This window comes from Myripristis murdjan, chromosome 7 (assembly GCF_902150065.1).
Source record: "Myripristis murdjan chromosome 7, fMyrMur1.1, whole genome shotgun sequence".
Classification (NCBI taxonomy): domain Eukaryota; kingdom Metazoa; phylum Chordata; class Actinopteri; order Holocentriformes; family Holocentridae; genus Myripristis; species Myripristis murdjan.
In genome coordinates this window covers 20303590-20322953 of record NC_043986.1, presented here as the reverse complement: position 1 = coordinate 20322953, position 19364 = coordinate 20303590, and the positions used below count along the sequence as shown (strand labels likewise).

The window sequence follows — 19364 nt, the reverse complement described above, 5'->3', positions numbered from 1 at the left end:
CTGTTTTATCAATGGTTTAGTCCACAGTGCAGTATAAGACACATAACATTTTTAATTATGAACTGGCTTAGGGTCTTGGATATACTCGGACTGATCCTGTGGCAAAGTGATTTTGTGTCTATTCCTCATTAACATTTAGGTAATCAATGTTAGAGGGTCTAGAAGGAGATTAATTACAGGAAATAATTTTCATAGGACAGTGAGTAGTCTGACAAGTTCTTCAACTTCAGCTCAAGTGCAACCTAATTAGGATGTGATTGTCCTTTACTCCTCCATCGCCTTATATTCAGAAAGAAAGATATCATCATACAGGAAAAACAGAGTGTTAACGAGTGAAGACAGCATGATTCTAAGCAAGCTATTTCAAGGTTTTGCGAAGAAGCAGGTTTCTACTCAGATGAACAATTTTCATTGCAAAATTGTCCATCATGTAGGAGAGCTCTGGCAGCTACAGCTGGGATATTTAAAGAGAACAGGAAATTATATATTTTTTTTTATAATACTCAGGACTTCTTGCTTATTGGCATCCCTTTGTGCCTCCCACAACAAACCTGTTACAAGTGTACAGTACAACTGAATACGTTTCATGTTGGTAAGGCTGCTCGAAGACTTTGCAGTGCCACAGAGCTGGCAAAGCATTGACGTCACCTCTCCAGATCTTGTGATTTCTTCAAATGACTCAGCTTCTCAAAGAAGTACCCCACTGTTCCAGCATCAGAACTTAAGGGTGCAAGGGTTTTATAAATATAGGCTTCATTTTGAAGTTGTCTTCCTAGAAAGTATAATTGTTAGGCAACATCATGCTCAGTGACATCAGCTTGGTGCTTTTTTTTTTTTTTTTTTTTTTTTTGCAGGCAATTTCATAGAAAATGCCGAATATAAACTGAAATAATTGCCACACTTACACATGAAGTGCACGTGATATCATGTGCATCACACATACTTTTTTGTGCCCTGTGTTGTGCACAAACACCTTCCTTTGCAACGTAGGGAAAACACTGTCTGTGATCAAGTTTCTCGATGCTACAACTTACAGTGCCTTACTCATATATAGCACACACTCTCTCTCACACACACAAACACACACACACACACACACACACACACCCCTCTCACTCTTGTTCTCTCTTTCTCTTGGATGAACCATGAAACACACACACACATCCATGTTAGCCTGGGATAGTGTCCTAAAGGGCCCTGAATAGCAACTGGGCAGCTGGTGTGGAGCAGGAGTTGGTTCTTGCCGCTGTACTGAGACACAGTGAGGACTGGAGGATTCGCCAGTGCAGATGCTAGAATGAGGTTCCACCTGGAGTCCACTGAACAGTGATCGGGAGATTCATTACTACATTTCCATGAAGATGACTTACAAGTATCAGCTGTCCAGTGTCAGTAACAGTGTCAAAAACATGCTCCATCCATCAGTACTGAAAAACCACTCACAAATGAAGACAGCAGTGCATTGCTTACAGCTGACCACACATTCATATACACTATAGTGATTTAAGATTTGTTTGTCTGGTTTTGTTAGATGATGGGTATCCTGACACTACTTCCTCTCTAAAATAGTATGTTCATAGGTCTGGCTGGGGTGCGACAGGTGCCATTAGGATTTGTTAGAACATTCTGCACTTATTTGTATGGATCAACCAATGAGTACAACTTTGTGCTCAGGTTTAGGCCCTCTACTGGCTAGTTGAATTTTTGCCTACACATTCAGATACACAATCATATTTGCCTATATTTTCTCATGCAACGACCACAACAAACAAACATGACTTTTTTTTTTTTTTTTTACAACTATCATCTTTGGGGTGAAGTTGCCTATAAGTGCTGACCAGTGACCGGATTCCTTACCTTTCTTCAGCCTTCACCATCTATGGGGAGATTACAAAATTGACTACAGATCAGTATCAATGAGTAACTTCACCTTACACCAGTAAATACACTAACAACATGGCAATGCAATTTATGGGTTCATATACATTTATACATTTCTCTACACTTTAGTTACAGTTTATAATTCATTTAGCAGAAACAGATTGGCAGGATGCAATGGGACACTGCACTAAATAGTGGGCGCTACTATGCATCACCGTAGCCAGATTTCAATAACTAATAACTATATTATAGTCGGTTAAGAGCAACATCACACAATTCACTTTCTACAGTCGCTTAGAATTTGAAGGCAGTGTACATTGTCAAAGTTGAGTAAATATAAGGACATTTTCTTCATAATCTTATGTAGCTAAAAGTGTATATTTTTTCGGCTTGACTGCCTGTAGCTCAAATGTGACCCCCTTACCCCCACACCCATTAAAAAGAAAATCCTGTTTACATAAGCATTATATGACACATACCTCTTGCCTAAACATTAACAGTGACATTCAGGTCAGCCATTGTACAACAAAACAACAAAAACACTAAACCTTCATTCTTGCACATACTGGAAAAGGATGTTGAGCTGTATGAGATGGCAGGTTGTAGACTTTGATTAGTAAAACGATGTGGGAGCCCTGCTTGTTGAACACGAACACATATGCTCTGAGATCACGATGCCTTCAAAAGCTCACCAGGAATCTGGGAAAGGCAGCTTCCCTGCCTTTTACCCAACCTTAAAGAGCACTAAAACACCATGTCAGCCTGTCTCTGCCAACTGCACATTTTGAAAAATGTGAATAAGTGGAGTGGAGAGTGAGAGGGAAAGCCAGGTGTGCCTGTGCCAAAGCAGGATGCACTTGAGTGTGTCAGCAGCCCACCCACATATTTAGTCAACACTATGGAGTGATGCCGAGTTTCACAACTTTTGCACCACCAAAGGGTCTTTTTTGGTGTTGGACTTCTCTCCCTTCTGTTCTTGAACCAGAGGACAATGGAGGCCCAGAGCCTTATCAGATTGCCATCTCCAGCAGCTCCAGCTCAACCCCCCAGGGCAGCAGTGAAGCCTTTAGGGGCTAAGGCTGTGGAGGTGCAGGAGAGATTGGAAAGCATTGAAGTGGCACTATGTTGTGGCTTATAGTTTTGGAAAAGTTGTGACTGGTAACTGGTGTTCAAACAAACAAACTTATTCATCTGCTTCTGATTCATATCTTGATTACATCCTCTCTCTGACAGTAATCTTGGTGGTAGTATGGCTTGCTGAATCAAAATTAAAAACAAATACTACAAAATGGAATATGGTTAGCTGAATTATGGAATATAATCAATCACTGCTATCTCAAACTTCTAAATACTAAATCTTAATAAACAACTAACTAGAAACAGTGAAATGTTCTAAAATAGTACTATAATGGGAAAAAATATTGAAGGCTTAGTCACATAGCTAGATCTGACTAGTACAAATTTGAAAATGGATGAAATAGTCTGCGTCAGTGGGTTCAACCATGCTGACGTCATTTTTCTGTGTGAGTCAGATGTTAATGGAATAATACTTGATGACCTGCTGATGTTAAAGCACAGATAAGGGTGGAAGTCCATCAGGTTATGGGAAACAAAACTCTTTCTTCTTTTTTTCCATCATAAACTGAGTGGTCATATAAACAAAATGAAACAAAAAACAAAAATACTCACATGGGATTTATGGTTTAATTTCACTTTGATTATTTGTAGGATAATTGCAAAACTGACTGCAGAAACACTCCCACCGTTCACAAACAAATACACTTTATAAACACAGCACTACTGTTTACATATCATTTGACAACTTATTTACTTCAAAACGAAATAAGGGTTTAGTGAAAAATGTAAGCCGGTGCTGACTGGCAGGTTCTATGGGAAAATCACTTATTCAGTGGGTTGCTACATCAACGTAATTAGATGTCAATATTTCATGTAGCAAACTTTTTTTATAAAGGTTGACGCTTTTAAGTAAGGAGAGAACAGCACACCACAGCTCTGCTTTCAACTATCCCTACAATCATACAAAATTTGGAAAAGTCATGTACATTGAAAAAGTTGCGATAATACACTCCTAGATAATGTCCCAAAATGTTTCTGTAACGCCATATAAATTTGTTTATCTTGAATTCAAGTATAGAAAGTCAACCATGGCTGCCTGTAGATCAAGTTTTCTCTGAAACCATATTAACAAAATTCCTTAACAGAGATGTGCTAAGTGTCTTGTGACTCCCCTAAACAAGGCCCTTGACATTCAAAACTTAAAAAACCAAACCAAAAAACGGAATCTCTAAAAATAGACGTACACATATTTACAAAACCTGAGCTGTAGGTGGTGGACAATTATAGGAAAAAAAAAAATTGACCTTCTACTTTCTAGTGTAATCTTTGCGTACACAATAGACCAACAAACATTTCTGACTTAATACACCCAGATGAATTTGTCCTTGACTGAGGACTAGGATTTAGTTTTGCAACTTTCACTCTGTGAAAGGGAAGGGGAAAAGAAGAAAATCAAAACTGACTATGTCAACATTCAAGAAGAGCTTTTCCTTCCTCCTTTTAAGGCAGTTTAAAGCTCTGTACAGGTGACAGACAGCAAATCTTTTTTGTTTTGTTTTGGTTTAGTAACTTAACAGGCACAGATTGGCAGGATGTAATGTAGTGGGATATGACTTGCTCAGGGTATTGACTGAGGCCCGGCACTGGGCCGGGTAAACTTGTAAAACTCTTCTTGGTATTCCATCCACAATACATCACATTAGCATTTTCAGACCAGTTTCCAAAAATGCACCACCCACACAGGACGTCCCAAAATGCCTAAAGTACCTTATCGAATATGCGTGTCTGGAGTAGGGTCTAGATTACAAATACTAATTTGCATTTTCAACAAGCCCCACTTTTCACAGTTCATGCCGACTTAATGTGGACAGAAAACACAGACTAAGGAAGAAGATTCATTTTCAAATTTACCCAAATTAGTGTAGTAATAGCACTATAGTAACAGTTTGATGCATCAAAATGACCCCGTACATACTTGGTTTTATCATCCATCTTGGGCAAACCGATCACAGCTCCAAGTGCAAGTGTGAATGGGGTTCAAGGCATCCTGGAAACACATTGCGATGTGATCAATCAAACCATCATTGGAGGTGGACACGGATACATTGGGCATCACAGCATTTATAGTCTGAATGCTAATGTGTCCCTATGAGTCTCTGACATAGGAATAGTGCCTCATTGCTTTGGGGAAGTAAGGAGCATTTGATAGTCCTGGAACCCCGTCCACACTTGGTCTTAACATCCGTCTCAGGTGATCTGATCACAGATGTACATTCGTAAGTATAGGTATGAATTGGATTCATTGCATCTTGGAGACGTAATCCCAACACTCAAGCCACCCTCGCAGATGCCAGGGACGCAATGGGCACTCCAGCATTTGTAATATGAACACTAATGCATCCCTGACAACATTTGAAAGATCACAGTTTCTCTGTGGAAGGAAGGAGTGTTTGATAGAGCTGATTGTTGGTGTGAAGTTCAAGTTTTCTTTTGCAGTGAAATGGCAGCATCTTTGGCACGCCAGATAGGGGAAAGAATGGGTGGGAATATCAGGAATATAGTGAAATATGCAATGTATAAGGTAAAGGTCAGAGGTCAATCATGAATCTTAATCATAAATGGTCACTGGAGATGCATTTGAGATGCAGTGCCAGGTGTGTGCAGCGATCTGTCCCAGCTGTCGACTTGTCAAGTCACCAAAGATGTATGTTAAGACTAAGTATGACCTGGGCCAGACTGTTGATCGGAAATTCAAATTTACAAATTTAGTTGTTTATTTTTGGGTGAGTTCTTTGTTAGTAATCCTAAAAAAAACCTGTTTGAGTACAGCTTCACGTGAATGGGCGAGAAAAGGGCAGGTGGGGAATATTGGGAAGATAGTGACTGCATGGAATACACAAGAAGACGTTTTGCTGGAGGGTCTGAGACTGATAACAAATCAATTTACAAATAGTCATGGAGATGCATTTGAGACAGGCATCATTTACCCTCTGGTGTCGTAATCATATATCACTTCCTGTGAAGAGATGCACTCTAGTACTGAGCCTTAAAATTTTATTTTTCTTAAAAGTAAAAAAAAAAAAAATATTGTGGTTTTAAATCATTTTAATTTCTTTAAGGCAAGTCGGTTTGCTTCCAAGAGTTTTCTTTAATCACATCATTTTGTTGATACATACAGCATGAAATGCCTTGTCCTCGCTTGGTTAAGTATATTTACAATAGTTTCTAGAAACTCCAGAAACACATGAAACTATCTGAAACAAGCAGAATTATTACTCTGCATAGATTAATTTAATTTATGTAATTATTTTAGCTTTTTTTTTTTTTTTTTTCTTCTTAGATAGGAAAGCCTAAGTCAGACTTAACAGTAAATGGTTGTCGTGCTGTTTGGTGTGCACACAACATGGTTTGGTAATGTTGGTCCATCACATATAGAGATAAAGAATTACACACTTAATTTTTTGCATTCAAAAACATTTTTCCAGTCATTAAAATAATTCATTTTAAATATACCCACAATGCAGGTGCTTAGTGCTTCTCTGCAGAGAAGCTGCATTTAGAAATGCATTACACTGATAATATTGCTCAATAACATTGTTGAATAATACTGTATGAGACTTCTTTCATCAAATTTTTGATCACAAACCATATATTGATCCAGGCATGATGCCATTTTAGCAATTTCATGTGAGATTTATTCCCAAATTTATATCATCTAATACATTCCCATAGAGGAGCAAAGAGCATCAGAGAGCAGTTTCACTCTCCACCAACAAAGACCAGAACACTGGTTTAGGTGTTCATACAACAGGCAGGCAGCTGATCTACTTTCTTTTTTTTTATGTTTTATTGTATAGTTTTACGTTTTTTGGGCATATATTAAAAAGATGCCCTAGAATACCAGCAATTTAGCACACTAATGTCAGTTTAATACATTGAAGTAATTCATGTCAGTATTACAGGTACCTGTATACTATAAACGTTTTGTTATATTGTACAGATACCAGATTTTTTTTCAATTGTAGTACTTCATCTTAATCAGCATTTAGCTTGTTACCAAATAGTCACACATTAGTGAAGGTATAACACAGTTTTTTTTTTTTTTTTTTTTTTTTTTTTTTTGTGGTTTAAAGCAGTCTTGATTAAGTAATTCCATTTTTAGTTAGAGTTGTTTCCCCCCCCTCCCTTGTATTTCCAGTGACCAGACATTATTGTTTTGTGCCCTATCCAAAATCAGATCTACTTCCCAATGTGAACACATGAAGTAGTATGAGTAGCCTGAGGCAGACAATATTAATGTTACATCTAAGTCCCAGCCTGAGAAAGTAACTTATTTGTCCATGAAATTATTATTTTGTAAGTTCGGTGTACAGATATAACCATAAGCAATGGAGAGTGTGAAGTAAGCTTGTTGTTTTGAGAATAATCAGAGCCGTGTTGTGATGGACGTTGAAGTTTTATGTCTGAGGAAAAAGGAGTTTAGAATCTAAGCGGAGCTGCCAGCAAATGTGAGGTTTTGATTAAAATATATTCTTTGATTTTCCCTTTAATCTCTCTATAGCACTTTGTTGCATCATAAACCTTTTTACTGCTTTTGCCTGTACAAGACCAAGCAGCTTTAATTTCCTCAGCCTTTGTAGAAGTGTTGTGTAAAATAGGTTGATTTTGGCTGCCCTTCCATCAGCTCACTGATCTCTTAACACTCCAGCATCTCCTCTTACAAAAGAGCTCAATTGTAATGCACAAGCACCCTCTACTGGCCAAATAAAGAGAGTACAACTACACAAAACACATCACCAACATCCTCTGGAGGCCAGAGGCTGTTTAGAGGAAACAGTGCCTCTATTTGCAGAAAGGAATCATCTACCAGTGGTGTAAAATAGTGCTTTTTGTATAAGCTCAGATATCATTGCAAATACTGTGAGATTTTTTTTGTTTGTTTGTTTTCATCGAGTTTGTCATATAAAAGAACTACAGTGTTTGAATAGTTTTAGGGTTCATAAATTTAAAATCAAATCTCCTAGATTTCATCACACATTGTGATTATAATACAAAGAACCACAATGGTGTCCCATTTTACAAAATTAGGAAATCGACATTGTAAGTAAAGCCAACATTTGATCTCACAGCAGTAAGTCATCTGAAGTTAGCTTTAGCTAAGTGTTTGCCATATTCCAGGAATTCAGGTGTGCACATGAAAAATACAAAAACCTACTTAATGCATGTGGTGTAAAGACACATGTTAACTCCTCCACAACATAATTTGAAGGTTTCTCAAAAAACCAATAAAGTCATTACCAGCTACTCAGTCTTATGAGTGATAGTGAATGTACTTTGAGCAAAGCACTATGACATATACTTCCTGTCACCCATGATCACTTCTGAGAGTGTCCCTGTGGAGCTCAGTTTATCCATTCAGTCACCTTGAAGGGAGAATTCACTCCAGTGTACATGATTTTGTTTGGTTTGTGCTATATTTGAAAATGAGTCCCCAAAACACAAGAGATTCTTGATGTCATGACGACACTAATCATGGAGCTGCCCCTTTCAAAAATGAAAAGGAGATTGAATTTGTGGACATAGCGATAGCACCTTTGGGAATTTCACAGGGATCTGAGGGTATTTTGTGGCTCATACTCTTTGCACTACAAAGAAATTTAGCTCATTTGAATGCAAAGGCTGAAGTGCTCTGAAGATACAGTTCAATGAGTTAAACTCAGATGGGAAATCGTGAGCCGTGGAGGGCCAGGAGTATGCAGGTTTTCGTTTCAGCCTGAGGCTGCAGCTGAAGTCAATGACCAGCACACCATCAACCAGAGAGGAGGAACTAATCAGTGAAATCGGCCGATGTTGTTTGAATGGCCTGAAAACCTGCAGCCTCAGCCCTGCATGGCACATGGCTGCCTGCTGCTGGATAAGATCTTTCATTCTTGCCATGGGAATAACTATTTTTGGTTCACAAATATTGACTTCTCTAATATCAAACAAATATTGTGTGAATTCTGTTTTGGAGTGGATTTTTTCCTTCAAGTAACAGATTTTGGGCAACTCATATGCCCATCTGTGTTTATGATGAGATCTAAATCATCTGATAAACCAAAGTAGCATTTTAAATGCACATAGGATACTTAATAATTATTTGGGGTAAGGTCAAACCATGCTAATAAAAAACTTACAATATGTTGAAATAACATAATAATACAATAATAAAATAGAGAACTTGTAATTTGCACCTTTTTTCCACAAATTTAAAATGCTTCATGCTGCAAATCAGTAACACCTGTACAGAAATTTTATAATGCTAAAACACAACAATTAGTCTTACTGACAGAAAGCAATTATTTGTTTGTTTGTTTAATGCAGCATGATGCTCAGGCTAGGGTAACATTATAGCCATGTTCTTTCTCAGTATGACAAATGAACCACAGTATCCTTGAAACATCATGGTGGTATGCATACTAGGCATTGCATACTGTATGTACAGATTTTGTTCACATTTTCTGTCAATCTGTGTTTTCCTTTATTTTAGTGTGTGTGATGGGGGGTGGTGGGGGGGGGCTCAGTGTACATCATGACAGTTCAGAGATGAAGTTATGCTCATAGGTACAGATTCATGTATGTAACATTCAAGGTTGGTTTAGGTTTTCAGGCGAGTTCAAGTCGTAATCTCAAGTTCAGCATTTACTACCGTGTATATCACAGGAAGTCATGGGTTTTGACTCAAGTTGATATAAATGAAATAGACATCCATCGTCAGAGGACATGAGGTGTTACAGTCAGTCCTCTCAGTGCCTTGTTAGCGTCCAGTCACATCACAAAGAAATCCTTTTGGCAAATGTCAGAAAACTGTGAACTTACCTCAGATATTTTTATCACAGGCAACAAAAAAATGACCTGCACTCCCAGCTCTATTATGTGCTGCTGCTGATTATCTCCCTCAAACACACATGCACACACACACACATGCACGCACGCATGCACATGCACGCGCATGTGAACAGATTTAGCAGTGAAGTCACGTAAATAAGGTCTTCTGTGTATTCAGTTTTTCTTATTGTGACTGCATAGCATTGTACAGAATTAAAAGAACACACTTCTGTTTGAGCATGTTATAGACCGTCTACATTCAGATCTGTGGTGCATTACAGTCGACCGTTTTCCAAACCATACTGTATCTTTCAGTGTGAAAAGCAGATATGAAAGATGATATGAAAAGCAAAGCCCTCATCCATTTTAGATGATGCCAAACAGATGAGGGATGATTTAAGGGAAGATGCCTTTGACTCTGCTGACAACAAATGTGGAATAAACATGTAATTTATTGATGAGTTTTGCTGATGATGTGAACCATGGAGAATCAACCATCAATTTACTTGCTTATCACACATTTTTTCCTGTTTGGGTTAAACCGGGTCACTTAAATTGACCCTTAACAATTTTGCTTTGCACATCTTTTAGACTTGAAATAATATAATCCAGCACAATGAGCATCTTGCTCAGTTTTTTGTTTTTTTTTTTGTCAGAGTTACTTTATCATTGCAGCAACACAAAAGAAAATAATCCACTACAAAAAGATTGTTTCACAAACTAAACTGAACCATATATGACTTTTAACCAGGTATGAATGTTAGCAGGAGGCGGTAGAGGATTTAAAGGCAGGCTTATCATCACATCACTCTAACGTTTTTGCACTTCAATGGACAGTCACAGCAGAGAGAGGCAGGAAATACAGTGCAGAGAGGCGATGATGTGCAGCAGGGTGCTTGAGCCGATAGGATGCCCCAGAAATGTGAAAAAGTACAGTATGCACCTATGCAGCTTCATAAAAGGCTACAGCATGCAAAAGCACTGGAATGGTCCTTTTAAAGATCTTAACTTTCTACAGTCAGTGCAAGCTTTTTTTTTAATAAACAGTCATTGGTTAACTGGATATGATGACCAAGCAAGTAGAGGCAAATGATAGAATAGCTAGAGCAATCTAATAAATTACAGAATAAGATGCGTCCCGTTACAGTAATGCAGTCTTTAACATAATGAAAAGGCAACACATCCAAAATCCCAGACAAAATCTAGTGTCATATCGCAGTATTGATTAACAGGGGCATAATGGTATAATGTAATCTGATAAGTGTTAATAGTTTACCACTAGATAGGATCACAAGTAGTCCTACTCTCTATTAAGCTAGTGTGATCACCTTAATTAAAGCCTGACTGGAAAATTAGAAGAGAGGTAGATGGATCTGAGTGTGATTGAGGTTCATCATATCACAGATGCTGTATTGAATTTGTCTCACTGCGCCCCCAAAGGGCTCAACAGTAACTTCTGGCATCACACAACCTCCAACCTCCACAGTCTGCACTGATCAGATCTACAGTCTTCCACACTGTACGAACACCACACTGTCACTACACCTACACTTAACCCACACCATCTAACCCAATAATGTCAACAATCAATAGCAAAAGACTTCATGGAGACACTGACACTGCTGGCTTGAAATGACCCACTGAGCAGCTCAGAGACTGCATGGTAGTGACAATCAGAGATTTATGCGATGACTGATCCTGCTGGTTGCTCTTACCAGCTGTTTTCTGATGCAAGCCTTTCTCACCTGACCACAAACCCCTAAAACCCTTGAGTAAACTGGGAATGGATGGGGCTACAAATCCATCCATCCCCAACTTCTACACATGGTTTTCCAGCCTTGCTGTTGAGGTTTGGCTGCTATTTCAGTGTGTTTAAACTGCTTCCTTCCATATGCCTCATCTGTTTAAGATACATTTGTTTCAGACCACAATGCGGCCTAAGGCAGGAGCGGATTATTTCTCATGGGGCTCCTGTTTGCTGAGCTGTACTATTGGACATTGACTAGATGGATAGATGGGTAGATAGAGAGATAGAGAGATAGATTCTTTTGGTCCTTCAGTAAGGAAATTTGTTGCCACCAATCTGTACAGTACCTCACATAGACACACAGGTACATAGATACAATAAACACCACCACATGACAGACTGAAAACCATCCACACACATGAAATACATCCACATTATTGATAGATTATTTAGACATTTGAACCTAAATGTGTTATCAAGATACACAGACAAAAAAGGATCATTGCTGAGCAAAGTTAACCCTTGAATGTTCAATTAAACAGGAACATGTGACCAAAAGAGGCCACTATGTCTGTGGCTCATGTACAGACCTCCAGGTCTTAACAGGTCGTTGTTTTAAGACCCCTGTCTAATTGAGGATTTTATTTACAATGTTTTTAGGAATATTGTAAATACAATCTAATTCATGTGTCTTTACTCAGACTCTTAATTTGTGAAGCTACAGAGATCCTTTATTATATAAGTTACATTCATGCACGTTACTCATCTTAGTCTTAGATAGACTGCAGTTAATGCGGTACAAATGTGCACACTTATTTTTTTCCTTTTTAATTTTTTCATTCATTTTCTACTTTACTAATTTCACCAAATAACTTTTTGTAGTCATACTACCATGTGAGTAGAATGCAAATCCTTACTTCAGGCAAGAACATGACAGACCATGAACGGCATACATTTGAAATTTTAAGGCCAGACAAGATTCAGCATTCAGTTGTTTATTATCATATTGCTTGGAAATTATTTTCGTGTACTCTTGACATACACAAGATTGTTCATTAGGTACACATAGATATGCATATATACAGTAGGCTACAGGCCAAAAGTTTGGACACACCTTCTCATTCAATGCGTTTTCTTTATTTTCATGACTATTTTCATTGTAGATTCTCACTGAAGGAATCAAAACTATGAATGAACACGTGGAGTTATGTACTTAACAAAAAAAGGTGAAATAACTGAAAACATGTTTTATATTCTAGTTTCTTCAAAATAGCCACCCTTTGCTCTGATTACTGCTTTGCACACTCTTGGCATTCTCTCGATGAGCTTCAAGAGGTAGTCACCTGAAATGGTTTTCCAACAGTCTTGAAGGAGTTCCCAGAGGTGTTTAGCACTTGTTGGCCCCTTTGCCTTCACTCTGCGGTCCAGCTCACCCCAAACCATCTGGATTGGGTTCAGGTCCGGTGACTGTGGAGGCCAGGTCATCTGCTGCAGCACTCCATCACTCTCCTTCTTGGTCAAATAGCCCTTACACAGCCTGGAGGTGTGTTTGGGGTCATTGTCCTGTTGAAAAATAAATGATGGTCCAACTAAACGCAAACCGGATGGGATGGCATGTCGCTGCAGGATGCTGTGGTAGCCATGCTGGTTCAGTGTGCCTTCAATTTTGAATAAATCCCCAACGGTGTCACCAGCAAAACACCCCCACACCATCACACCTCCTCCTCCATGCTTCACAGTGGGAACCAGGCATGTGGAATCCATCCGTTCACCTTTTCTGTGTCTCACAAAGACACGGCGGTTGGAACCAAAGATCTCAAATTTGGACTCATCAGACCAAAGTACAGATTTCCACTGGTCTAATGTCCATTCCTTGTGTTTCTTGGCCCAAACAAAACTTCTGCTTGTTGCCTCTCCTTAGCAGTGGTTTCCTAGCAGCTATTTGACCATGAAGGCCTGATTCGCACAGTCTCCTCTTAACAGTTGTTCTAGAGATGGGTCTGCTGCTAGAACTCTGTGTGGCATTTATCTGGTCTCTGATCTGAGCTGCTGTTAACTTGCGATTTCTGAGGCTGGTGACTCGGATGAACTTGTCCTCAGAAGCAGAGGTGACTCTTGGTCTTCCTTTTCTGGGTTGGTCCTCATGTGTGCCAGTTTCGTTGTAGCGCTTGATGGGTTTTGCGACTCCACTTGGGGACACATTTAAAGTTTTTGCAATTTTCCGGACTGACTGACCTTCATTTCTTAAAGTAATGATGGCCACTCGTTTTTCTTTAGTTAGCTGATTGGTTCTTGCCATAATATGAATTTTAACAGTTGTCCAATAGGGCTGTCGGCTGTGTAGTAACCTGACTTCTGCACAACACAACTGATGGTCCCAACCCCATTGATAAAGCAAGAAATTCCACTAATTAACCCTGATAAGGCACACCTGTGAAGTGAAAACCATTTCAGGTGACTACCTCTTGAAGCTCATCCAGAGAATGCCAAGAGTGTGCAAAGCAGTAATCCGAGCAAAGGGTGGCTATTTTGAAGAAACTAGAATATAAAACATGTTTTGAGTTATTTCACCTTCTTTTGTTAAGTACATAACTCCACATGTGTTCATTCATAGTTTTGATTCCTTCAGTGAGAATCTACAATGTAAATAGTCATGAAAATAAAGAAAACACATTGAATGAGAAGGTGTGTCCAAACTTTTGGCCTGTACTGTACATCGCCCATCTTATACCCATTGCCTGTTATAGCAATAAATACACACATCAAGCTAAAAAGGTCAGTAGACAAAGGATCGCAGCAAGTTAAGAATTTTACATGAGGGTTCTATATATAAGAGAAATCAGTAAAAATGATTTGTTATTGTACAGCCCATTCCCATGAACGTCAGCATCTGTGCTGCCTCAGGCAGGCAGTGATGCAAGTCAGAGGTTCTGGATCTGATAGTGATGAGCTTTCTTTCAGAGGGAAGAAGAGAGACATGAGCTGGCTGGGTGAGAGGGGTCACTGAGCAACTTTAGTAGCCTTACACTGCATACAGGTAAAGAATACAAAGGAGGCAGGAGGGGGGTTGCAGCCAATAAGTTTTGCTGCTGTGCATCTTTCCAGCTGCATCATGACCAATGCAATTCACTGCCATGCCAAACAAGCACAAGACAAGTTGACAACATGGTCAGCTCTGGACAAGTGTATCATAACGTCCGGATTCAAACCTGTTTTTCCTCAGATGTCAAAAGAAACGCTGTCTCTGGTGACCTTTCCGTGCAGTTTGTCTCCCATGCAAGGTGATGGGAGACTGTCCTCCCTCACATCTAAGCATGGGAGAGATAGTAAACATTTACAAACACACACCACATTGTCCAGAGGCTTAGGAGTTATCTGTGAGCTGAGCTAGAGTAAGATATTTAGGTAATTAAGGTATTCCACATAAACTGGAAATTTTGTATGATCTTTGATTGGTCAAGAGGACCTGAGAGTGTCATTGATCAGGCAGATATTTTTCAAACATAACACTCTTACATAAAAGTTCCCTCTGTCTCACACAGTTTCTGTCTCTTTACCTGCCATGTGTGTCTCTCCTGTGCATTATATAATCTGTCTCTTTGTATTTTGGTTATCATACAATTCTGAAAGAGAGCATTTTTTTTCTATGTGCTATCCCTCCGTTATACACAACATAAAAGCTGCAATCCATAATTTGCGATGCTTTGAGTAAATTGAATCTATTGATCCCATTTTCCCTCCTCCTATGTTTAAAAATAACCCTATAGATAAAGTTGGGTGATGGAAGTTCAAGCTTCGAGTGCACGGTTTCCACCCTCTCTGAACTCTACCAGATACAGAAATATACTATTTTTTTGCCATACATGATTAATGAGCTTGTTCTTTTGGATGTGGTTTCTTTATCACTCCTTTTTTTGTTTGTTTTTACTCCCAAGTTTAGCATTTCAATGAAATAAATAATAGAAAAATACATAAGAGCCATTATTGCCACCCAAACTATAAACTTTACCTAAGCTGCAGTGCATGTACTCATCTTGGGAAATAAATTGCTTACTTGATTGCCTAAAAAATGTATTACTGTTAGACATCCCCAAAACTGCCCCTGTCCACACTGTACCTAGGGAGAGACGTATACATTTCAGTGAGCTCTTCATAATAATAACAACAATAAAACAACAGCAATCACAAAACTACTACTACTGCTACTATTTCTGTTGTACTTTTCAAAACAAGGATAAGTGCTTAACAAGGAGAATTAACATTAAAGTGTGAAATACATAAGCAGGAAATATATCATCAATAACATGCAAAAGTTAAAACAAGTTAAAATGACATTGTATGCTTAAATCAAATTATGAGTAACACAGAGAATAAATACAGAGGTATTTGAACAAGCATACACATTCAAATAACAGCAAGCCTGAGAAAGTGTTTGAAGAGTGTTTTTTGAGTTTGTGAGCCTGACCTCGGGTACATCATTCCACAGTCTAGCAGCCCTGATGTAAAAAGCTCGCTCACCCTTTGGCTCGATTAGGTTTAGAATTCAGTGCACAAATCTTCAGGGGGGAATTCACTGAACAGTAAATCATAACCTGAACCTCTGTAGAGATACAGTCAGTCAAGTCCTTTTTTGTTCCCATGCAAAAACTTTGCACAAATAGCCATTTCATGAATTATAAGACACACAGTAAATGGAATAAATAAACTCTTTCTCAAGTGGGAATCTTATCTTTTGCAAGTAAATAACCTTGAAAGTCTTGGATGCCAATATAATCCAGATTTTCACTTCTTTATGAAAATTTTATTTGAATTCTTCTTCTTTTTGCATTGAAATATTGAGAATCAAAATACTGAAGCTGTGAACACTACTTTGTTTTGTTAGATATGGTTTCCATACATTTTAGAGTCGCATGCATAATGTTAACCAGATCAGAAGTTGAAAAAGAGAGGAAAACAAAATAGGCTTCATTATATTTTAGACTTAAAGGCTCCACACATTTTCCTAATTTGCAACATTTTCCTGATGTGAGGAATTGGGATCTTCATAGTAAACCACTCTCAGAATCATCTGTCTTGAATCTTCTGTCCATCCATGTGTGTGTGTGTCTGTTTAACATATTCAATGTACCAGTGATTTAGAGAGTGACATCTTATGTTGGTTCCTTGCTGTTCTATTTTTTGACAGCCAATAAGGACAGTAGAGTAGAGGCGGACAGTGAGGCTGTGACTCCTCTGAACCACTCTCCAGAGGACCCCTCTACAGGTGCTTCTCCCTCTTTTGGGCCTGTCACTGAACCGTCCCAGCCTCAGGGTGACACTCATGGAACAGCAAAGAAGCCGTTAAATAGCGGTGGTGTGTCAAAGAAAGAATCTCTGGACTCGGCTCTCCCTATACCAGCCACCCCTGCAAAATCTAGTCCGTCTCCAGCCCCAGAGGCCCCAAGTACATCAACCTCCAGACACGAGGAAACAGGGGCCCTTAGAGTAACCAAGACTTCTTTTGTCATACCAAAGAAGCAGCCTGCACCTCAGCCTCCACCCAGCAGTGTACCTGCCTCAGCATCAGGGGCGAAGCCCTCCTCAGCTCCCATGCTGCTGAATGAAACCCGTAATCTGCCCGTGTCTCCAGCACCCATTGCTCCGTCCTCCAGACCCTCTCAGCCCAACAACCTGGTCAGACAGAGCATCCAGCGCTCGCTCACCAGCATCCTGTTCAAAAGGTGAGAATAGTTTCACAAGCTTACATGCAGCCCCTAATCAGAAATAGACTGTAAACTTGTATACTTTGGAAAAAAAAAAAAAAAAAAAAAAAAAAAAAAACAGTGTCAACCTAGGAAGTGGTAACACTGATGATGGTTTGATAACCATATAATAAATAAATTTAGACTTAACCAGATACATATTAGGTACATAAATAAAATACAAATTCATTACCAAACATTTCTAAGTTCCATTGCATTGCACTGTGACAGAGCAGACTCAACTATTCATTTTTCAAAAGTTACATTTTCAGGATATTTGTGCTCAAATGAACTTTCAACTCCACTATAGTATGAAAATTAACTGGTGATTTTCTATTGTATAATTGCATCTGTACATTAAATTATGCATATTTGAATATCAATATGGGCAGTAGGTTATAAATCTACTAGTAGAAGGGGTTATGCTTGTAAATACACACACAGGCTAGTTATATGTCATTTGTGATAGCTGCACCTTAAAAATAAACTGAACTAAACTAAAATGATGAGAAAATTAGTCTACACAAAAATGCACCTTATGCATGAGAGTGTCAAAAACTTAGCAACACTCTACTGAGGCAGTTTTGAATATTACATCTTTCAAAACTAAGAAATAATTTGGGGTTGGTTCTAAACAAGGGTACAGATAATAGATTTACATAAGGCAGAAGGGATTAATTATGGTGAATACTATTTGATTTTGAAGGACCACACCAGTAATTTTACATGTTTAGTGTAATGACTACAAAATGTATATACTTTGCATTTCTGCTGATCTTTTTCCTACCTTTTATTTCCTACCTTCCTACCTTTTATTCAGCCACCGGTGACTATTCATTCCACTACAATACAAAAATGAGCTTTTAGACACTTTCTTCACCTCAGTTTTCCATCACTGTCATAAAGTTTTCTACATTAGTTTTTGTTTGATGACGTCTAACCAGGCAGAGTGGAACAGACGCACTGCAAGAAAAATGGTTCCCGGGGAAACTTAACACAAATTGTTTGTTCCACTGTTTATGAGGGGCAACAAATTTCTTAGCCCCTGAAGCAGAGCATCATATAGCGAATGTGTCAACCAAAAATTCAAATTTGAAAATGGAGGGATTTTGATTTTGATTAGCATGCCTGCGTGATTTTCAAAATATTGATTGATTGAATATAGTAGTAAATGGGCCAAACATTGGAAATCATTGGTGTGGTCAATATAAGGATTGTGCTTGTCTCTTCATACTTGTAAACATCAAAACAAAACAGTTAACAACTTGCCTTTTCATTTATCAAGGGTTTGTGATTGTGAGGATTTGGAGATGCCAGAGAGTGAAGTTGGAAAGCTTGTCATGAACATTGAGATGGAGATGTTCGACATATTTCGCAACACAGACAGCAAGTACATGAACAAGTACAGAACTATAATGTTCAATCTGAAAGACCCCAAAAACAAGGTTAGTTGACACGTGACAAATCCCTTTTCTGTCCTGTGATCTTCTGCTCTTCCTTCTCATGTCAGTATTAAAATTAATAATTGGATGCATTTTTGAAGTGACATTTTATTGCAGTAACTTAAACGTGTTCCCTTTGCAAACCTTAACAATCCAATCATGGGTCCTTTCCAGGGCCTGTTGTATCGGGTTGTACATGGAGAAATCAGTCCTTTCAGGCTGGTCAGGATGAGCCAAAAGGATATGCAGGCCACCAAGGCGCCTGAACCAAGCACAAAGGAAACAACTGAGGTGGAGTACAGCAGTTGTAGAGTAGAAAAGCAGATAATATACCTTTTCTTGTAATCACATCTCAGTAGGGACAAGCATTGCTTCTCTCTGATGTGATAGCCCTTTTCCTTTGCTTGTGTGTAATGTAGGTTAAGGACACAGCCACTAAAGCACCGAGTGTACTCCAGAAACCTGAAGCAGTGAAGGTTGATTTGCCCAGTTTGAATCCCACCAGATCTGATAAAAACTCGGTGTGTATCTGCCTCATGTTTATTAAACAGATGGAACTGTGATTATTATTTGTCATCATTTTTCCACATTATTCTTTCAGTACTACAG

At 38.7% G+C, this 19364-nt stretch overlaps 1 protein-coding gene across 5 annotated transcripts in view; it reads left to right on the top strand.

The window, feature by feature from the left end:
• Positions 1 to 19364, top strand: part of LOC115362673 (uncharacterized) — a 37365-nt gene that overhangs the window by 5934 nt on the left and 12067 nt on the right. For all 5 annotated transcript variants that reach the window (XM_030056701.1, XM_030056702.1, XM_030056703.1 and 2 more), the window contains exons 8-11: positions 16758 to 17292; positions 18599 to 18758; positions 18930 to 19046; positions 19175 to 19276. In XM_030056701.1, coding sequence (XP_029912561.1) covers positions 16758 to 17292; positions 18599 to 18758; positions 18930 to 19046; positions 19175 to 19276 — 914 coding nt within the window. The remainder of the gene's footprint in view (positions 1 to 16757; positions 17293 to 18598; positions 18759 to 18929; positions 19047 to 19174; positions 19277 to 19364) is intronic.